This window comes from Procambarus clarkii, chromosome 8 (assembly GCF_040958095.1).
Source record: "Procambarus clarkii isolate CNS0578487 chromosome 8, FALCON_Pclarkii_2.0, whole genome shotgun sequence".
In the NCBI taxonomy this organism is placed as follows: domain Eukaryota; kingdom Metazoa; phylum Arthropoda; class Malacostraca; order Decapoda; family Cambaridae; genus Procambarus; species Procambarus clarkii.
In genome coordinates, this window is record NC_091157.1 from 40,528,494 (window position 1) to 40,546,673 (window position 18,180).

The 18,180-nt window shown below is 50.9% G+C and overlaps 1 protein-coding gene across 1 annotated transcript in view; it reads left to right on the plus strand.

Moving 5' to 3' along the window:
- EndoG (Endonuclease G) overlaps positions 1-18,180 on the plus strand; it is a 67,135-nt gene that overhangs the window by 28,225 nt on the left and 20,730 nt on the right. Inside the window, exons 3-4 of the mRNA XM_045744978.2 lie at positions 5,168-5,361; positions 7,264-7,387. Coding sequence (XP_045600934.2) covers positions 5,168-5,361; positions 7,264-7,387 — 318 coding nt within the window. The remainder of the gene's footprint in view (positions 1-5,167; positions 5,362-7,263; positions 7,388-18,180) is intronic.

Below are 18,180 nucleotides of genomic sequence, written 5' to 3' on the forward strand. Positions count from 1 at the left end.
TGGGGCTAGCACTGTTGGTGGTGGGGCTTCAGGTTTTTATTGCCTTCCCTATTTTGTCATGGGCACTTCGTATACTCTTTGCATCTTTACCGGATCTTAGTGCCCTGTCTGAGTCTGAGATTCGGTGTCTGGCCTACCTCGACGACTGGCTGGTGTGGGCTCCCAGTCAGTCCGCTTGTCTGCTCGCCAGGGGATGGTTCTTTCCAGATGGCCGGGTTTGGTTTCCTGGTGATCTGGAGGTTTTTCCATCTGTTTCCATCCCGGGTTCGGACCTGGGCCTTGCTTACGGCTCTTGGGCCCCTCATTGTCTTCCCTCCAGAAGTGTTACTGCGGCTGTGGTCCCGCCTTTGGCTGTTCAGGAGGGGGTCCCGGGTTGCTCAGCGGTTGCTTGGGCGGTTGTGCGGGAGTCTGCACTTCGGCGTGCTTGTCTGCCCGCGGAGTCGGGTTTGGCTACGGCGCCGGTTGGTTCCTGCGGAGACTCCCCTTCCGCCTCTTGCATTCCTTGGGTTCCTCCGGGGATCTTGTGTTGGTGCTGCGTCACCAGCTTCCTCTTTGGGGTTTTCGGGGTTCCGTGCCTTGGCACCTCCCCGAGCCTTTGCTCGATGTGTTCACGGACGGGTCGTCTCTCGGCTGGGGCTTTGTGACCAGTGCTCACCAGGTCGGTCGAGGTTGATGGAGTCTCTGTCAGTCGGGCTCACAGCACGGTTCGGGTGTTCCTGGCTGTCTGGTTTGCACTTCGGAGGGTTTGGGTCACTAGGTACTCTACCATTCAGCTCTGTTTGGACTGTTCTCTGGTGGTTCTTGCCGGTACCACGGGTTTGGCTAACCGTGTGGTTCGTGTCCAGGGTGTGTCCTGCATCCTGGCGGACAGCTGTCTCGGTTCATTCCTCTTCGTGGGTTGGCCAGTCGTCGCCGATTCGTTTTGTTGGCTCTGTCGGGCATATGGACTCCTGGCCATGGACGTCTTCGGGTCGGCGTGGTCTAGGCGTCGCCCATTTTGTGGCGCCCTTCCCACCTGCGAGGACTTCACGGTGGAGGCTTTCGGCAGGACTGGTCGAGGTGGGGGGTACCTGTTCCTCTTCTCCCGGTCCAGCTGTTGCTTCGGGTTCTGGCTCGGTTGCAGCCCATTCCCACGAGAACAGTCCTTATGGTTCCTTGGTGGCCGGCCCGGCCTTCTTTTCAGACGCTGCTTGATAGGTGTCCGTACCCGGGGCGTTTTTCCTGAGGCTTCGCCTCTTTCAGCAGGCCGAATCGGTCCTGTCCGTGACTGGTTCGGCCTTCTCCTTGGCTCTTCGCGTCTGGTATTTTGACGCGGGTATCACCATCTCTATGGTGTTCAGGTGGCTTTGTTGACGGTGTCCCACCTGCGCACTTCGTCTTGGAGACAGTATGACGTTTCTTACGTTTTCTCGTGTTTTGTTTCCCCTCCGGCCTGCTCATGCGTCGCCTGAGCCATCCTGGTCCTTGTTCAGGGTGCCTTCTTATCTTCCCCTCAGTTTGTGGTAGCCCCTTCGGTTCAGTTTCCTGCTCTTTGGTACTGGTGGTAGCTTTATAGGTGTGCAGCCTTTCTCTGTCCTGGCGCCGGTCGTGACGGCTGCTTTCCGGAGGGGTTCTTGGGGTATTGGTGCTTGATTGGTTTGGCCGGGGGGTGCGTCCTGTGTTGTCCGGTTGTGCTTTTTGCTGTTGCCGGCGTACCGTGTCTGGGGATGCGCTGTGGTTGATCTGGTTCCTTCGTTCCCTGTTTTCAGGGCTTGGGTCTCCCAGGTCGTCCGCAGTGTTTTCCTTCTTCCAGCCTGCGGTCTGTCTTTGCGCCCGTGCTGTTCAGACGTTTGCAGCTTTTGCTGCTGTGTTGGTGACGTCTTGGGCTCATTTCGGGCGCAGGGATTTGTGGGTAGCACGGGTTTTTGGCCGCCCATCCATATGTGCGTCTGTTCTTGGGCGTTCTTGTTGCCTTGGGTCGCAGGTTTGCGACCGGTTGTCTTGGCTTTGCGTTGCAGAGTTTGTGGCGGCCGCCTCCCGGGTTAGCCCTTTCTTTTCCTTCTCTTTGGGTATGAAGCTCCAGGGAGCTGTAGGGGCTCCCCACAGAAAACCAGCGTTGAATGTAATGAAACGCCATTTTCTGGGTGAGCCCAGGAGGCTCCCTGGAAACCCTCCCTCCCACCGGTCGGCGGTTTTTTCGCGTTGGTTGAAGCTTAGCTTCCGAACTGGAGCTTGGCAGCCGGCGGTAGGTCCGGGGCTCCCCCCTCCCCCTCCCGGGGTGGGGAGGGCTGCGCGGATGATCGGCGCGGCAGTAAAGTGTGATGTTTGCTTGTTTGCTAGTTTCCTTGGGATTGTAGGGAGTTTTCTACCTCTCTGTTCGGTTTTTGTTGTAGTTTCTTACCATGTGGGGTTTGTTTTGTTACGCCTACCTTTCTGGGTGCCTAACCCCGGTCGATGGCAGATAAGGAAAACCCCCAACCATATGGGGTTTTCCAGGGCCATTGCTCCCTGAAACCTCTCTGAAGGGGCCAGGTTCTGGCGCTGGTCCCTGGTAGGTCTGAACTCCTTAGCTAATGTCCCGGTCTAACATAACATACATTAGCCCGATAAGCTCCAGGGAGCCTCCGGGGCTCACCCAGAAAATGGCGTTTCATTACATTCAACGCTGGTTATTTCCTTGCTTTGGTGGCCTACTTCCTTTAAAGCAATAATCTCAGCAATTGTTTCTTTGCATATTCCTTTGTTTCATAAGAACAAAATAATACCACAAGTAATGGCGATAAAACACGGCAAGAACATGTCTCGCTCTGGCAGAAACATGTGCCACAGCGAGACACAAAACACATCCACTCACTATGAATTCCTGGGGGGCAACTAAGCACCTCAGTTGTGTGGCTCGAGGAAGATATTACACACTGACATCTTGTACCCAGCACATGGACCCACCTTGGTCCAGATGGGATTTCACCATGGGGTATTGAAAGAGTGTGCAGAGGCACTCTGCTTGCCACTCTCCATAGTGTATAGTAGGTCACTGAAGACGGGAGACCTACCAGAAATATGGAAGATGGCTAATGTGATCCCAATATACAAAAAGGGTGACAGACAAGAGGTACTGAATTATAGGCCAGTGTCCTTGACTTGTATACCATGCAAGGTAATGGAGAAGATCATGAGAAAAAACCTAATAAAACATCTGGTGAGAAGGGACTTCGTGACAAGTTGCCAACATGGGTTCAGGGAGGGTAAATATTGCCTTTCAGGCTTAATAGAGTTCTATGACCAGGTGACAAAGATTAAGCAAGAAAAAGAAGGCTGGGCGGACTGCATTTTCTTGGACTGTCGGAAAGTCTTTGACACAGTACCCCATAAGAGGCTGGTGCATAAGCTGGAGAAACAGGCAGGAGTGACTGGTAAGGTGCTCCAGTGGATAAGGGAGTACCTAAGCAATAAGAAGCGGAGAGTTACAGTGAGGGATGAGGCCTCAGATTGATGTGAAGTCACCAGTGGAGTCCCACAGGGTCCTCTGTACTCGGTCCTATCCTGTTTCTGATATACGTAAATGATCTCCCGGAGGGTATAGACTCATTCCTCTCAATGTTTGCTGACGACGCCAAAATTATGAGAAGGATTAAGACAGAGGAGGACAGCTTGAGACTTCAAGAAGACCTCAACAAACTGAAGGAATGGTCAAACATGTGGTTGTTGGAGTTTAACCCAAGCAAATGTAATGTAATGAAGATAGGTGTAGAGAGCAGGAGACCGGATACAAGGTATCATTTGGGAGATGAAATTCTTCAAGAGTCAGATAGAGAGAGAGAAAGACTTGGGGGTTGATATCACGCCAGACCTGTTCCCTGAAGCCCATATCAAGAGGATAACATCAGCGGCATACACCAGGTTGGCCAACATAAGAACGGCATTTAGAAAGTGGTGTAAGGAATCATTCAGAACTTTGTATACACATGTGTCAGACCAATCATGGAGTATGCAGCCCCTGTATGGAGTCCATATCTAGTCAAGCATAAGACTAAATTGGAGAAGGTTCAAAGGTTTGCCACCAGACTAGTGCCCAAGCTGAGAGGTATGAGCTATGAGGAAAGACTACGGGAGTTAAACCTCACGTCGCTGGAAGACAGAAGAGTTAGGGGGGACATGATCACCACATACAAGATTATCAAAGGAATTGATAGGGTAGATAAGGACATGCTATTTAACCCAAGGGGCACACGCACTAGGGGACACAGGTGGAAATTAAGTGCCCAAATGAACGCCCGACATTTGCCCAAATGGGCGCCTAACAGCTGAGTGGACAGCGCTTCGGATTCGTAGTCCTGAAGTTCCGAGTTTGATCCCCGGTGGAGGCAGAGACAAATGGGCAAAATGTTTCTTTATCCTTGTGCCCTTGTTACCTAGCAGTAAATTGGTATCTGGGAGTTAGACAGCTGCTACGGACTCCTTCCTGAGGATGGGGGTGTAACAAAAAGGAGGCCTGGTTGAGGACTGGGCCACGGGGATGCTAAGCCCTAAAATCATCTCAAGATAACCTCAAGATAAGATGAGTCACAGAGATATTAGAAAGAACTTTTTTAGTGTCAGAGTGGTTGACAAATGGAATGCATTAGGAAGTGATGTAGTGGAGGCACACTCCATACACAGTTATAAGTGTAGATATGATAGAGCCTAGTAGGCTCAGGACCCTGTACACCAGTTGATTGACAGTTGATAGGCTGGACCAAAGAGCCAGAGCTCAACCCCCGCAAGCACAAATAGGTGAGTACATACTTCTGTGTACAATTTAGTCCACTACGGGCTCACCATAGCTCGTGCTACCTTGAACTTTTGTTCTGAGTAGCTGAATCTAAAACAACAACAAAGTGTACAATTTTTCACCCACAAGACCATCATTCTATAGTTGCCATAAGTACACACCGCATTGGGCAAGGTGGCGCATACTTTTGACGAGTACTGTAGATGCCAATGCTACTATTTGAAAGCAACCAAGCCTTGAGAACACACAAGCAATCTTAATACACATTAGTGCCTGGTGGAAGCTAGGATCAGAATCTGCCCCACTCAAAGAATCCTGGCAGAAAATCAACACTCCAAAACAAGTAACTACTTAGAATTTTTGTTAACCCTTCAAAAATAATGCATACAGTTATATAACAAGCTGCTTTAATTTCAGATTATGAGGTTTGGCTTTCCTGGGTTGACTAATGTTCGAGCATTGGAGGATTATGTTATATCATATGACACAAGGAACCGGTTGCCATACTGGGTATGTGAGCATCTCAGTGCTGCGAATATTAACAAGAACCCTGAGGTTGATCGTTCAAAGTGCACCTTTCATGAAGATTTATCAATCCATGAATTCTTCAGGTAAGCCCCATAAATTTTATACTCCTACCTTTACTACACAATTTATGGGGGAAGTCCCCAGTAGCTACCTGAAACTACCGTGTTGAATTTGCTCTTAGCTACTAAGTCATATGAGTTGCAGGAGCTCTGTTTGGCCTACCAGGAACCAGAGCCACAACATGGCCTCCCTCACAGGGGCACAGAGAGTGGGTCACATTCTGCCACTCTACTGGGAAGCATCCAGAAAGTCAGTGAAGCACTACAGGCAATTCCAAAGTTCACAGAAAACAAAGAGGCAGCCTTAAAACTGCCAAACATCTCTCCAAACAATTCAAAACAATGACTGAAACTCTCAAAACTACTTCAAACCTGTTAGTACCAATAATCACCACCAGGCAACCTGAAGCCTCAACCCCCCTCCCCGAAATCGACCCGCCCAGGTCATTTCTGTCACTGACGTGGGGCTGTTCACACTGCTGTAGTGCTTCTGGATCATCATCAGGTATGGCAGGTCCACATGCTTTTAACTGCTAGCCATCCTTAGACTTTGCCCTACAGGGACCATCTTCACTTTGGTTAGGTTGAGGTGCACTGGGGTTTCAAGGGCTTGTCCAAACATCATGCTGCAACCACCCTGTGCAGCCCTGATTTTGTACCTACACAAAATAATTTCTTTTGGCAAGCATCCCCAGTGCTTGGATATTCTGTTTGGCTAGTTACCATCAGGCCCCGGTAACTCCCCCCACAGTGTTTTGGTCTTACTCCTCGTGGATCAGTCCATCGAACCATGCAAACAGAGCTAAAGTGGAATTCACCAACACCTTCGATTTTGGGTCTTTAAAAACAAGATGGACTAAGTCCAGGGCATCCAACCAGGCACAAAGCTGTGAATGTTGAAGGTGCGGAAAAATGAACTAACAAAGTGGCAGCTTCCTGATAAGCTTGAGTTTCATCAGGAGTGTCAGAGAGAAGAGCCGCATGGGATTTAATATTTGTTTACATTGTTTGGGGAAGTTCATTTGGCAGCTTTGAGGCTTTGGTCTTTTTGAACCCAGCAGTGGTCTGTATTGGTTTACAATCCTGGATGCTTTTCCGTTGGGGTAGCGGAGTGTCACCTGCTCTTTATGCCTCTGTGAGGGAGTCCAGGTTCTGGCTCTTGTCCCCAGTAGGCCATACAGAACTCCATGACTGATCCAACCTAGCAGTTGGGAGCCATCTCTGTAAGATAGCTTCAGTTAGGCATAAGAGTCTTCTCCAAGACACTCTTTTTAGTGCTTAAATCATAACATAGAGCACAACTACCTTATAATATGATTGACACATCCAGAAAGTATAAAACGATACAGCTACACAGAAAACATGAATCATTCCCAAAATGTACTTATAGATGAGCCTCCTACATATGTACTGTAAGCTTATGTAAGTATTCAAACTCAATGTGAGGAGTGAGCTTGTTTTTGTTGGGTAATCTCATTTATATTAGGTCAAATTAGAGACATACTCAATTCTTATTTTCAACACACAGAAGCCTTTTAAATCTATCTGTATTTTTCCAAATATTTCAATGTTAATACTGATTGTTATTGAATCTTCCCGCTACACTTGCCGTCCTCTCCCGCCGAACCAATCTGGCGCACCACACCCTTTAGGAACCACTGCTCTAGAATCTAGATGAGTATTAAAAGTTTAAAACATCCTACTTACTGTTAACACCCATGGTTCTCAGTATAATATAAATATTATGTACAGATGTTGTAATATATTTTTATTAGTTATATGAATAAAAATGCAGTCTTTGAAAGTTGATTAATTTGTAAATAGGCAGAAACCACCAATTAATTTAGCACTTGAAGGTATCACTGTTTGATCCATTAAGACTAGTTTTGCATATACTGTACGGTACAAGGTAATGATAAATTACAGATCTGAGAACAGTGACTATAAAGGAAGTGGATTTGATAGAGGCCATATGGCAGCAGCAGGCAACCATGGCACAAGCTTGGAAACCTGTCAACAAACATTTTTGCTGTCAAATATGGCTCCTCAGGTATGTTGTATTTATTCTAATACCAAGACTTGATTATATTTGCAGTCCTTTTCTGTGGGGAGCCCCTACGACTCCCTGAAGCTTATTGGGCTAGTGTATGTTATATTAGACCGGGACATTAGCTAAGGAGTTCAGACCTACCAGGGACCAGCGCCAGAACCTGGCCCCTTCAGAGAGGTTTCAAGGAGCAATGGCCCTGGAAAACCCCCTTGTGGTTGGGGTTTCCCTTATCTGCCATCGACCGGGGTTAGGCACCCAGAAAGATAGGCATAACAAAACAAACCCCACATGGTAAAAACTAAAACAAAAAAAAAACAAACAGAGAGGTAGAAACTCCCTACAATCTCAAGGAAACAAGCAAACAAGCAAACATCACACTTTACTGCCGCGCCAATTGTCCACGCAGCCCTCCCCGCCCCTAGAAGGGGAGGGGGAAGCCCCGGACCTACTGCGCCGGCTGCCTAGCATCAGTTTGTAAGCTAATGTCAGCTAGGATAGATGCTTCTCTGGCCTCACTTTCCTAGGCGGTGTTTGCCTTGTGTGGCGTTCACTGCCGTGTGTTGTGTTGTTAGGTGGCCAGGAGTACCTCATCAGTGCCTGGGCTACATGCGCTTAGGGGTTTCCTTCCCTAAGCACCCTGTAAGTACTGCCCCTGAGTGACAGGGTTATCTTCCCTGGGGCATTTGGGAACCATTCCCGTAGAGGTTCTTGCTGCTCGGCATTTGCCTCGCCCTTGGGGCCAGCTGGGGCTTGGGGCCCTTGTTTGGCCCTGGGAAGGGACTGGTATTGTGCTAGTTAGGGCGTCAAGGTGTTGCGTGACCTGCCACCTAAGCGGCGACCGGTTCCTGTGGCCTCTGGAGACGGTGTACTTTTGCTGGGTTTTTCTTTTGTTTTTATTTTCATTTGCCTGGTGGGGGTCTGCCTAGTGTGGCTATAGTTCCACTGGTAATGTTTGGTGGTCCTCTGCTAGGTCCCCGTGATTGTACACATCGCAGGGGTTTTCAGTGTTGTCCTCTACCCCCTTGTTATTTTTGGGTTTCTTAACCGGTTAGCAACACCTTGCCCCGGCTTCCCGTAGCAGTCAGCCTACGGGCCTTGGAGGCCCCTGTCGGGGCTCGGTGGACTATTGAACGTGTCTTCCGGGTTCCAACCCGTTTTGTACGGGATCGTTGGTTGCTGTGCCCTTGTCTCCGGGTGACAGTCGCCACTTTTACCTTCGTCATGGTGCCTGTTGGGTCACTGACACCTTGACCCGGAGTCTTGCGAGAGACTTTCTCTACTTGTTCTCCAGTACTCTCCTGATGTTATTTCTGTTCAGAGTACAGGCGGCATCCGTGTTGCAAGCTAGGTTAGGTTGCTGCAACACACTAGGTTGGTTTCCCACTCGGATGCCCTGGGACCGCCTCGTTTTGGTTAGGTGCTGTTCGCCCCTTTCCCTTCCTGTTCCCGGCTCCGGACTGTCTGCGGGTTTCGGGGTCAGGGTGGGGTTTAGTTGGGGCCGAGACTCGGGCGGGTTTCGGGGGCTGCTCCGTTCGGGTTGGGGACGGAGGTTTTCGAGCCTGTTCCTCCTACCAAGGCTTCTGGGTCTTACCAGCAGCCCTTTCTTGCTGCCTTTCCCATGGACTCTTCCTTTTCGGCTTGGAGGACGAGCTTCGGGACGGAGGGCTTGGAGGACGGCTCTGCCCCGGGACCTCTGTTGCAGGTTCCTGGGGCTGTGGGGGGATGCCTGTAGCAGTTCTGGGGTGGTTTGCCCCTGCCTGGGTTTTCTGCTTCTGGGCGGAGTTTTTCACCCATTCAGTCTGCTTGCTTCCCACTTTTGCTGGCGTGTTTTCATATCTTTTGCGTCGGTCACAGCCCTCTGTTTTGGTGACCATTTTCTTCTGCCGGTTTCCCGGCGTGGCCACCAGGGCGGTGTTGCGGTTTGTTTACATGCGCCTGGGTGTTCGTCTTGGGTGAGTTTTTCACCTTTTTCAGGGGTTTTATTCTCCTGTTGTCGTTTCTTTGCTTTTCTGGTGTTTTCTGCCCGTTTCCTGTTCCTCTGGGAACGTTTGAGTGTTGATTTTACACCAGGTTTTCCTTTGGGTCTGGGCCCCTTGGGTTTGGGCTCAGTGTCCCTGTCTGTTATGCTTGCTCCCACACCTTGTCCCTCGGTTTTCGGTCTGTTTTGACCATTTCCCTGGGGGTTCTGTGTGGGAGCTGTGCTTTGCCTTTCTGTGGTGTATCTCTGCCGGCAAATGTGGTGGTTTGGGCTCCCCCTGGTTCGATTCTGGGTTCCTTTGGGTTCTTTGGTTTCGTTCCAGAGGTTCCTTCCTCTTGGGCCCCCTTTGTGGGTTCAGGGGGCTTTGTTTCCTTGTGTGTGACCCGGTTCTGCCTTCTGGGGTTCCGGGGTCTTCCTGGCTTGCAGACTGATCTTTTTGGGTCTTGGCACGTATTGCGGTCGTGCTGGGACTTTGGGGTTTTGTTGTCGAGGTGGGCCTTTTGATGCAGTTTTGTGCCTTCTTTGCCTGGCCAGCGGCTTGTAAATTTTCTTTACACGTGGATGTGTGTGTGTCAATATCATTGGTTCTAGCACCTGTAATTACCTAAGTGTAGTTACAGGATGAGAGCTACGCTCGTGGTGTCCCGTCTTCCCAGCACTCTTTGTCATATAACGCTTTGAAACTACTAACGGTCTTGGCCTCCACCACCTTCTCACCTAACTTGTTCCAACCGTCTACCACTCTGTTTGCGAAAGTGAATTTTCTTATATTTCTTCGGCATCTGTGTTTAGCTAGTTTAAATCTATGACCTCTTGTTCTTAAAGTTCCAGGTCTCAGGAAATCTTCCCTATCGATTTTATCAATTCCTGTTACTATTTTATATGTAGTGTTCATATCACCTCTTTTTCTTCTGTCTTCTAGTTTTGGCATATTTAATGCCTCTAACCTCTCCTCGTAGCTCTTGCCCTTCAGTTCTGGGAGCCACTTAGTAGCATGTCTTTGCACCTTTTCCAGTTTGTTGATGTGCTTCTTAAGATATGGGCACCACACAACTGCTGCATATTCTAGCTTTGGCCTACAAAAGTCGTGAACAATTTCTTTAGTATATCGCCATCCATGTATTTAAAAGCAATTCTGAAGTTAGAAAGCATGGCATAGATTCCTCGCACAATATTCTTTATGTGGTCCTCAGGTGATAGTTTTCTATCTAGAACCACCCCAAGATCTCTTTCTTTATCAGAATTCTTTAAAGATTTCTCACATAATATATAGGTTGTGTGGGGTCTATGTTCTCCTATTCCACATTCCATAACATGGCATTTATTAACATTAAATTCCATTTGCCAAGTGGTGCTCCATATACTTATTTTGTCCAGGTCATCTTGAAGGCATGACAATCATCTAAGTTTCTTATCCTTCCTATTATCTTAGCATCATCAGCAAACGTGTTCATATAATTCTGTATACCAACTGGTAGATCATTTATGTAGACAATAAACATCACTGGTGCAAGAACTGAACCCTGTGGTACTCCGCTTGTGACATTTCTCCAGTCCGATACATTGCCTCTGATTACTGCCCTTATTTTTCTGGGGGAGCCCCGTCGGCTCCCCGGAGCTTTACCGGCTGATATGCTAATTTCAGACTTTGGCATCAGTCATGTGTATGGAGTTCTAGGGCCTACCGGGGACCACGAGCCAGAACCTGGCCCCCTCAGAGAGGCAAGGGGAGCAATGGCCTATAGAAACCCCCGTGTGGTTGGAAGCATTCTATGTCTGCCATCGACCGGGTCAAGCATCCAGAAAGGTAAGCATTCCAAAACAAACCCCTATTCTGGTGAAAATTGCTACCTAAGCCGAACTAGTGAATAGAACTCTTCAACAGAAAACAAGGAAACTAGTATGACGTCATACGTCACCGCGCCGCTGTCTGCGCAGCTCCCCCCTCCCCGGGAGGGGGAAGGGGGAGCCCCAGACCTCCCACGCCGGCTATCCACCCATCAGTTCTTCGGCTGATGCTATAGGCAATGGTTATGTGCTCCGGCTCCAGTGGTTGTTTCAGCACTGTACCTAGAGTGTGGTGTCTGTTTTCTAGGTGGTGCGTGAGCCGGGAGTGATTCTTCAGTACTCGGGCTGCATGCGCCTAGGGTTCCCTTCCCTAGGTGCCCTGTAAGTACTGCCCTTGGGGCCACCTTCCACAAGTTCCTTGGGTCCTGCCCCTGCTTGGCCGTTTACTGCTTGGTTTTCGGCCGCTCTTTGTGTGCTCGGGTGTTCTGTCTCCCTTGTTCGCCTTAGAGTAAGGGGCAGTGTTTGCACTGGTGGGGCGCGGGGTACTGTGCAGCTTGTCTTTACCAATCATAGCGGCCGGCTCTGTTCCGCTTGGGTACGCTGTCCTCTTGCGGGGTTTTCTTTTTCTTTTGTTTATTTACCTGGTGGGGGGGGTCTGCCTTCGTTCTTGCCCCTTGTGTCCCTTGTGTTCTGAGTATTTCTGGTGGTACCCCCTGTTAGGTCCCCGTGAGTGTACACGTCCCGGGGGTTCAGCTCTTAGAAAGTTGTTTGGTAGCTTGGGTGCTGGTTAGCAGTACCCTGCCTGGGATTACCTGAGCGCGAGTCCTCTTAAAGTAAACGCTCGGGACCCTGGGAAACCCCTGGGGGCGCGCGGGTCCGATGGATGTGACCCCAGAGCCCCCCCTCGCTTCCAGCGAGTTTGAGGGTTGCTCTCACCTTTTGTCTCTGGGTGACTCTCTGTTTTGCCTCCGTCTGCTGCCTGTGGGGTCGGTGACACCTTCGACCCGGTGTCCTGCGAGTTTGGTTGCTCGTTGTGGCTCGGTTACCCAGTTGTGCTAACAATGCGGGTGCGGGCAGCAGGGGCGTTGCACTTGAGCCTTGGTGGTGGCAACGTTCTCGTGGTTTCCTCCCCGGGAGCCCCGGGGCTGCCCCGTTGTAGTTCGTTTTGGGACTTGGGGGTGTTGGTTGCTTCGGTTCCATCCACGCCCCGTTGTCTTTCCCCTGGTTCACCCTTCCTGCCTGCATCCGGTTCCTTCCCGTCTGTAGGTTCAGGGCGGGGGGTTTGGTGGTGTTGAGACTCGGGCAGTCTCGGGGAATTCCCCTTCCGGGGTAGTGACGGGGGCATTTGGGCCTGTTCCTCCAGCCGTGTTGTATGAGTCTGCCAGTGGGCTCCCTTCCTTAGTGTTTTCATGGCTGCCCCGGTTTTCTGGTACGGCCGGGGCTTTGGGGGAACGGCTCGGCCCCGGGGCCTGTCGTGTAGGTTCCCGGGGCTGGGGAGGGGCTGACTTGGGGGGGCCTTGGCCCCGTTAGACCCCGTGGGGGTTTTTATCCCCCTCTAGGCGGGGCTTGTGGTTACGCGGAGTGGGGTCTTTCCTCCCCACTCGCCGTACGTGCTGTTGGACGTCGGCCCCTCCCCGGGCTCGGTTCCTTGGCCTTTGAGTCGGTTGGTTCCGTCCTGTGGGTGGATGTTTCCTCCCCCGCTTTTTGGGACGGTGTTTTTGTCATGTTTCCCCGTTCGATGGGGTTCTGCGTGACTTCTGATCTCGGGTGCGCCTGCGCCTTCGTGTGCCTTCGGGACTAGTGTTGGCTTCTGTGTTCTCGAGGGTACGGGAGGGTTTTTCGCTACTTCCCGCATTATTGGAACGTCTGTCGGCTCCTACTACTTGTCGCCCTGTTGGGCTACTTGTCGCCCTGTTGGGCTACTTGTCGCCCTGTTGGGCTGCTTGTCGCCCTGTTGGGCTGCTTGTCGCCCTGTTGGACTACTTGTCGCCCTGTTGGGCTACTTGTCGCCCTGTTGGGCTACTTGTCGCCCTGTTGGGCTGCTTGTCGCCCGGTTGGGCTACTTGTCGCCCGGTTGGGCTACTTGTCGCCCGGTTGGGCTACTTGTCGCCCGTTTGGGTTCCTTTTTTTTTTTTTTTTTGGGCTCTTTGCTTCTTTGGCCGGTTTTATTGTTCCTGCTTCCTCTTTTGGCTCCTTTTCTCGTGCGATAGTCCTGGCTGGCGCCTTCCCGCAGGGAGGGTGTGCGGTTCGGCCAGTGTGTTATGCGCATGCGCCGTGGAGTTTGTTTTGGTCTGGGCGGTGGTTCAGTGCTGGGGTTTTTTGCGCCCTTTTTTGCTACAGTGCTTCGCCTCTCGTTCTTCTCCCTGGCTGCGGTATGTGCCCCTTCGCGCCGGGGGTGTCCTGGTTCCCAGTTGTGGGGAGGACACCGCGGTTTTCCCTGTGTCATGGGTGTGGACCGCCTCCTTCGCCTCTCCCTGTTCTCCTGCGGGTCCGGCAGGGTCCGGCTCTGGCGTCTTCACCTGGCGGTGCTCCCAAGTTCTTCTGGGCACGGTTGAGTCGTGTCAAGTTCGAGCCACCATTCGCCAGGTGAGTTTCTGCGGTCTGGCGTCTTTTGGCCGGGCGCTGGATGCAGCCGTGTTTATATACCTGTCTTTATTTAGGTATATTTTTGTACGACTGAGACCGTTCGCACACCAGTGACTGTCCCTTTATCACCCCTTCCTGTCCCCCTCATGTGCATGTCCAACCCATGCTGGAGTCATTCAGGGGACCCTCCTTTTTTAATGTTGTGAGGTGTGGGGGTTGTAGGGTTGGTTCTGTACTCACCTGGTGAGGCTCCTGGCTGTGCTTGCAGGATTTGAGCTCTGGCTCTTGGGTCCCGCCTATCTGGTAGAACTTGCGGGATAGTACCAGTGGAGTGCAGTGGTGCTATTGGCACTTTTGGGGAACACTGTATTACCATCAGTGGTCTGTGCTTGTTACACGACCTACTTGCGAGCATAAGCCTTCTTGCTGGTTCGTCCGTGGACTTCCAGGGCGCACTGGCCTGTTTTCGTATGGCAGTTCCGGCCCGTCCTGGTTGTGGGGGTATGTGGGCCGGTGGACTGCTCCTTGCAGCTGCCTGGTGGGCCATCCTCTGGCCGGTCTGGCCTGACCTTGGGCCGGGCTTGAGGTGTAAAGGAGCTCCCAGTACCTCATCCAGCAGGTATCGAGCGGGGTTTCTCCGCCGTCGGTCGCCAGGTGCAGGTTTCTGGGCCTGCAGGGTTTTGTCGTGTCTCCGTTGGCCCTGTCTGGGGTCTGCCTGCTCCGTTCTCTGCCTTTGCAGAGGGGAGTTGCTATTTACATGTTGCATGTTGCAGTGGTGCCTGTTGCTGCTGCTGCACGTGTGCATTGGTACCGTGTTTCACGGTGGCGTGTCCTTGTTCCTGTGTCCGGTTGTGGAGTGGCACTTTGCTGCCGTTTTGTGCCTGGGGATTGCGTGGGGTTTTTGTCCCTGCCTGATTGTCCACCCCTGGTTGTTCTCCTGGGTTTTTTTTTTTTTGTGCTTCTGCTCTTTCTTCCTGCCTCCTCTGCAGCAGGGATGTTCTGCGTGTGTCTTAGGCGTTGGTCAGCCTGTGTCCTGTGATGTGCTTCTTTGTCTCGGTCTGTTGCAGTTGTTCGTGCCCCTTGGTTTGGGTCCTGTTCTGGCGGCGACCCTTCCGCCTTCTTTGGTTTTCCTCGCTTGCCCTGCCGGTTGTTGTTGGTTTTTTTTTTTTTTTTTGGGGGGTTCTTGCGATGTCTCGCGTCGGACCCGTCGTTTCTGAACTCCTGGCGGGCTTGCATGCTTCGGGGAGTTTTTCTGTTCGGCAGACGTTCCATCTCCTTGTGCCGCCTGGGTTTCGGTGGTCGCGCCCGAGTTCTTCTCGCGGCTCCGCCTTTTTTCCTGGGCTCGGGGGGGCCTTGTCGGGGCTGCTTATGTTCTGCCTCGTGGTCTCGCCTCCGGTTGGTGGTCGGGTGGCTTCATGGTAGGTGTCCCACCTGTGTGCTTCTCTTGGCGGCAGTATGGGGTATTTTGGCGGTCCTTCCTTTTCCTGTCCCTTCTTAGGTGGTTCCTCTTGTTAGCTTGGTTTACTCTCGGCTTGGTTTTCTAGTGGGGGTTGGGGGCCGTCGTCTTGCCACATACTGTCGCCTCTTTTCGTGCGGCGCAGGCGGAGCCGCTTCAGCTTGCTTTCGGTCTTGGTGTTGCTTCTGCACCGTTAGTCAGCTGTCTTGTGCGTCATTTCACCTCCGGCCTGTTCGTGCGCCGCTTGCACCATCCTGGTCTCTGGTCAGCGTGCTCTGTCTTCTCCTCGGTTGATAGTGCCCCTTCGGTTCCGGTGTGTTTTTTCGTTGGCTCTTTCCTTTGGGCCTTTGTCTCTGGGGGTCGGTTCGCTGAGTTTTCTTGCTCCTTTGGTTTTAGCGTTTTGGTTGTTTGATGGCAGCAGTCTCCGTCTTTTCTGGCGTGGGGTGGGGCTGCTGCATTCTGGAGGGGTCCAGGGTTTGTTGGTGCTTCGTTGGTCGGGCCGGGGGTGTGTCGTTTTTGTGTTCAGTGGCGGCCCTCCGCTGTTGTTTGCGTGCCACGGCGTTTGGGTCCGGAGCGCGTTTTGCGTTGATCCGGTTCTGTTCTTCCCGGTTCGCGGGTGATGGTGTCCCGGGTGGTCAGCCGTGTTCTTGCGGCTAAGCTGCCTGTGTTCTTCCCTCATGCCTGTGGCGTTCGTGGCTTCGCTGCTCTCGCTGCCGTCTGGGCGACGTGGCCTTGCAGTCTTTTGGGCATGGATTTTTGGTGTTCGTGCAGGGGCCTTGCTGCTCGTGGTTCTCGTGTTGTTCCCGGGATTTTCGGGGCTGTGGCGCCTTGGGTTGGCGTTTGCTGCCGGTTGTCTCGCCTCCTTGGGGGGTGCGTGGTGTCCGCCTCCCGGTTTTGTCCCTTTGACCTTCCTCTGTGGGTAGTTAGCTCCGGGGAGCCGACGGGGCTCCCCCCAGAAAACCAGCGTTGAATGTAATGAAACGCCATTTTCTGGGTGAGACCCGGAGGCTCCCCGGCAACCCTCCCTCCCTCCGGTCGGCGTTTTTCGCGTGTTTTGACATCCAGCCTCAGAACTGATGGGTGGATAGCCGGCGTGGGAGGTCTGGGGCTCCCCCTTCCCCCTCCCGGGGAGGGGGGAGCTGCGCAGACAGCGGCGCTGTGACGTATGACGTCATACTAGTTTCCTTGTTTTCTGTTGAAGAGTTCTATTCACTAGTTCGGCTTAGGTAGCAATTTTCACCAGAATAGGGGTTTGTTTTGGAATGCTTACCTTTCTGGATGCTTGACCCGGTCGATGGTAGACATAGAATGCTTCCAACCACACGGGGGTTTCTATAGGCCATTGCTCCCCTTGCCTCTCTGAGGGGGCCAGGTTCTGGCTCGTGGTCCCCGGTAGGCCCTAGAACTCCATACACATGACTGATGCCAAAGTCTGACATTAGCATATCAGCCGGTAAAGCTCCGGGGAGCCTCCGGGTCTCACCCAGAAAATGGCGTTTCATTACATTCAACGCTGGTTTTCTATCAGTCAGAAAATTTTTCATCCATGTTAGAAGCTTACCTGTCACCCCTCCAATATTTTCCAGTTTCCAGAACAACCTCTTATGTGGAACTGTCGAAAGCCCTTTTTAGGTCCAGATAGATGCAGTCAACCCAACCATCTCTTTCCTGTAATATCTCTGTTGCTCGATCATAGAAACTGAGTAAATTCGATACACAGGACCTTCCAGATCGAAAACCATACTGTCTGTCTGATATTATATAATTTCTCTCCAGGTGTTCTCCATTTAGTTTTAATTATTTTTTCCAATATTTTGACTATTACACTTGTCAATGATACAGGTCCATAATTAAGGGGGTCTTCTCTGCTTCCACTTTTGTAGATTGGAGCTATGTTAGCCTTTTTCCACACATCAGCTACAACTCCTGTAAACAGGGTTGCCTGAAAAATCAGTTGAAGTGGAATGCTGAGCTCAGGTGCACATTCTCTCAGAACCCATGGTGAAACTCCATCTGGACCAACTGCTTTGTTCTTATTTAGCTCCTTGAGCATTTTTTCCACTTCATCTCTAGACACCTCTATGTGCTCTATATTGTTCTCTGGAATTCTTATTGTGTCTGGTTCCTTGAAGATTTCATTTTGCACAAACACACTTTGGAACTTTTCATTTAATGTTTCACACATTTCCCTTTCATTTTCCGTGAATCTATTTCCCATTTTCAACCTCTGAATATTATCCTTTACCTGCAATTTGTTGTTTATGAATTTATAGAATAGACCTGGTTCTGTTTTACATTTGTCTGCAATCCCTTTTTCAACAAAATTTTCTGCCTCTCTCCTCACTGCCATGTAGTTGTTCCTCGCATCTTTGTACCGCTGTTATGTTTGGGGGTTTGGCCTCTTCCTGTATTGATTCCATTTTTGTGTCTTTTGGTCTCTGGCCCTCTCGCAATTTCTGTTGAACCAATCCTGTTTCCTAGTTCTGCTTCTCTGTTTTGGTATAAATTTTTTTGTGTCTTTATCATATATTTCACAAAACTTGACATACATCTCATTCACTTCTTTGCCTAGCAACAAGTCTGTCCAATTATACTCACTAAAAAAATTTCTAAGGTCGCCATAATGTCCTCTCCTATAGTCAGGTTTTTCAATTGCCGGAGGTCCAGTTATCTGTGCCACAAAGAGGCTGTACACCAAAAAGATGCTCAGCGAAGTTTTCATGGTTTTTGCCTCTAGAGGAAGATGTGGAACTCGGAGTGGAAATCAGGGCTGAAAGAACCCTTGAGAATTTGAAGAACTCTTCCATCAAGGAGGCAATCTGTAACTGGGCCAAGGTCTGGAGTGAAGTAAATGACCTGACATTGAAGAATTCTTGGAAAAACTCTTCACATGAGGAGGATGAAGAAATTAATTTTGAAGGATTTACAGATGAAATCCATGGAATGTTCAGAAATGCTGGCTACAATTTAGAAAGACAGGATGTG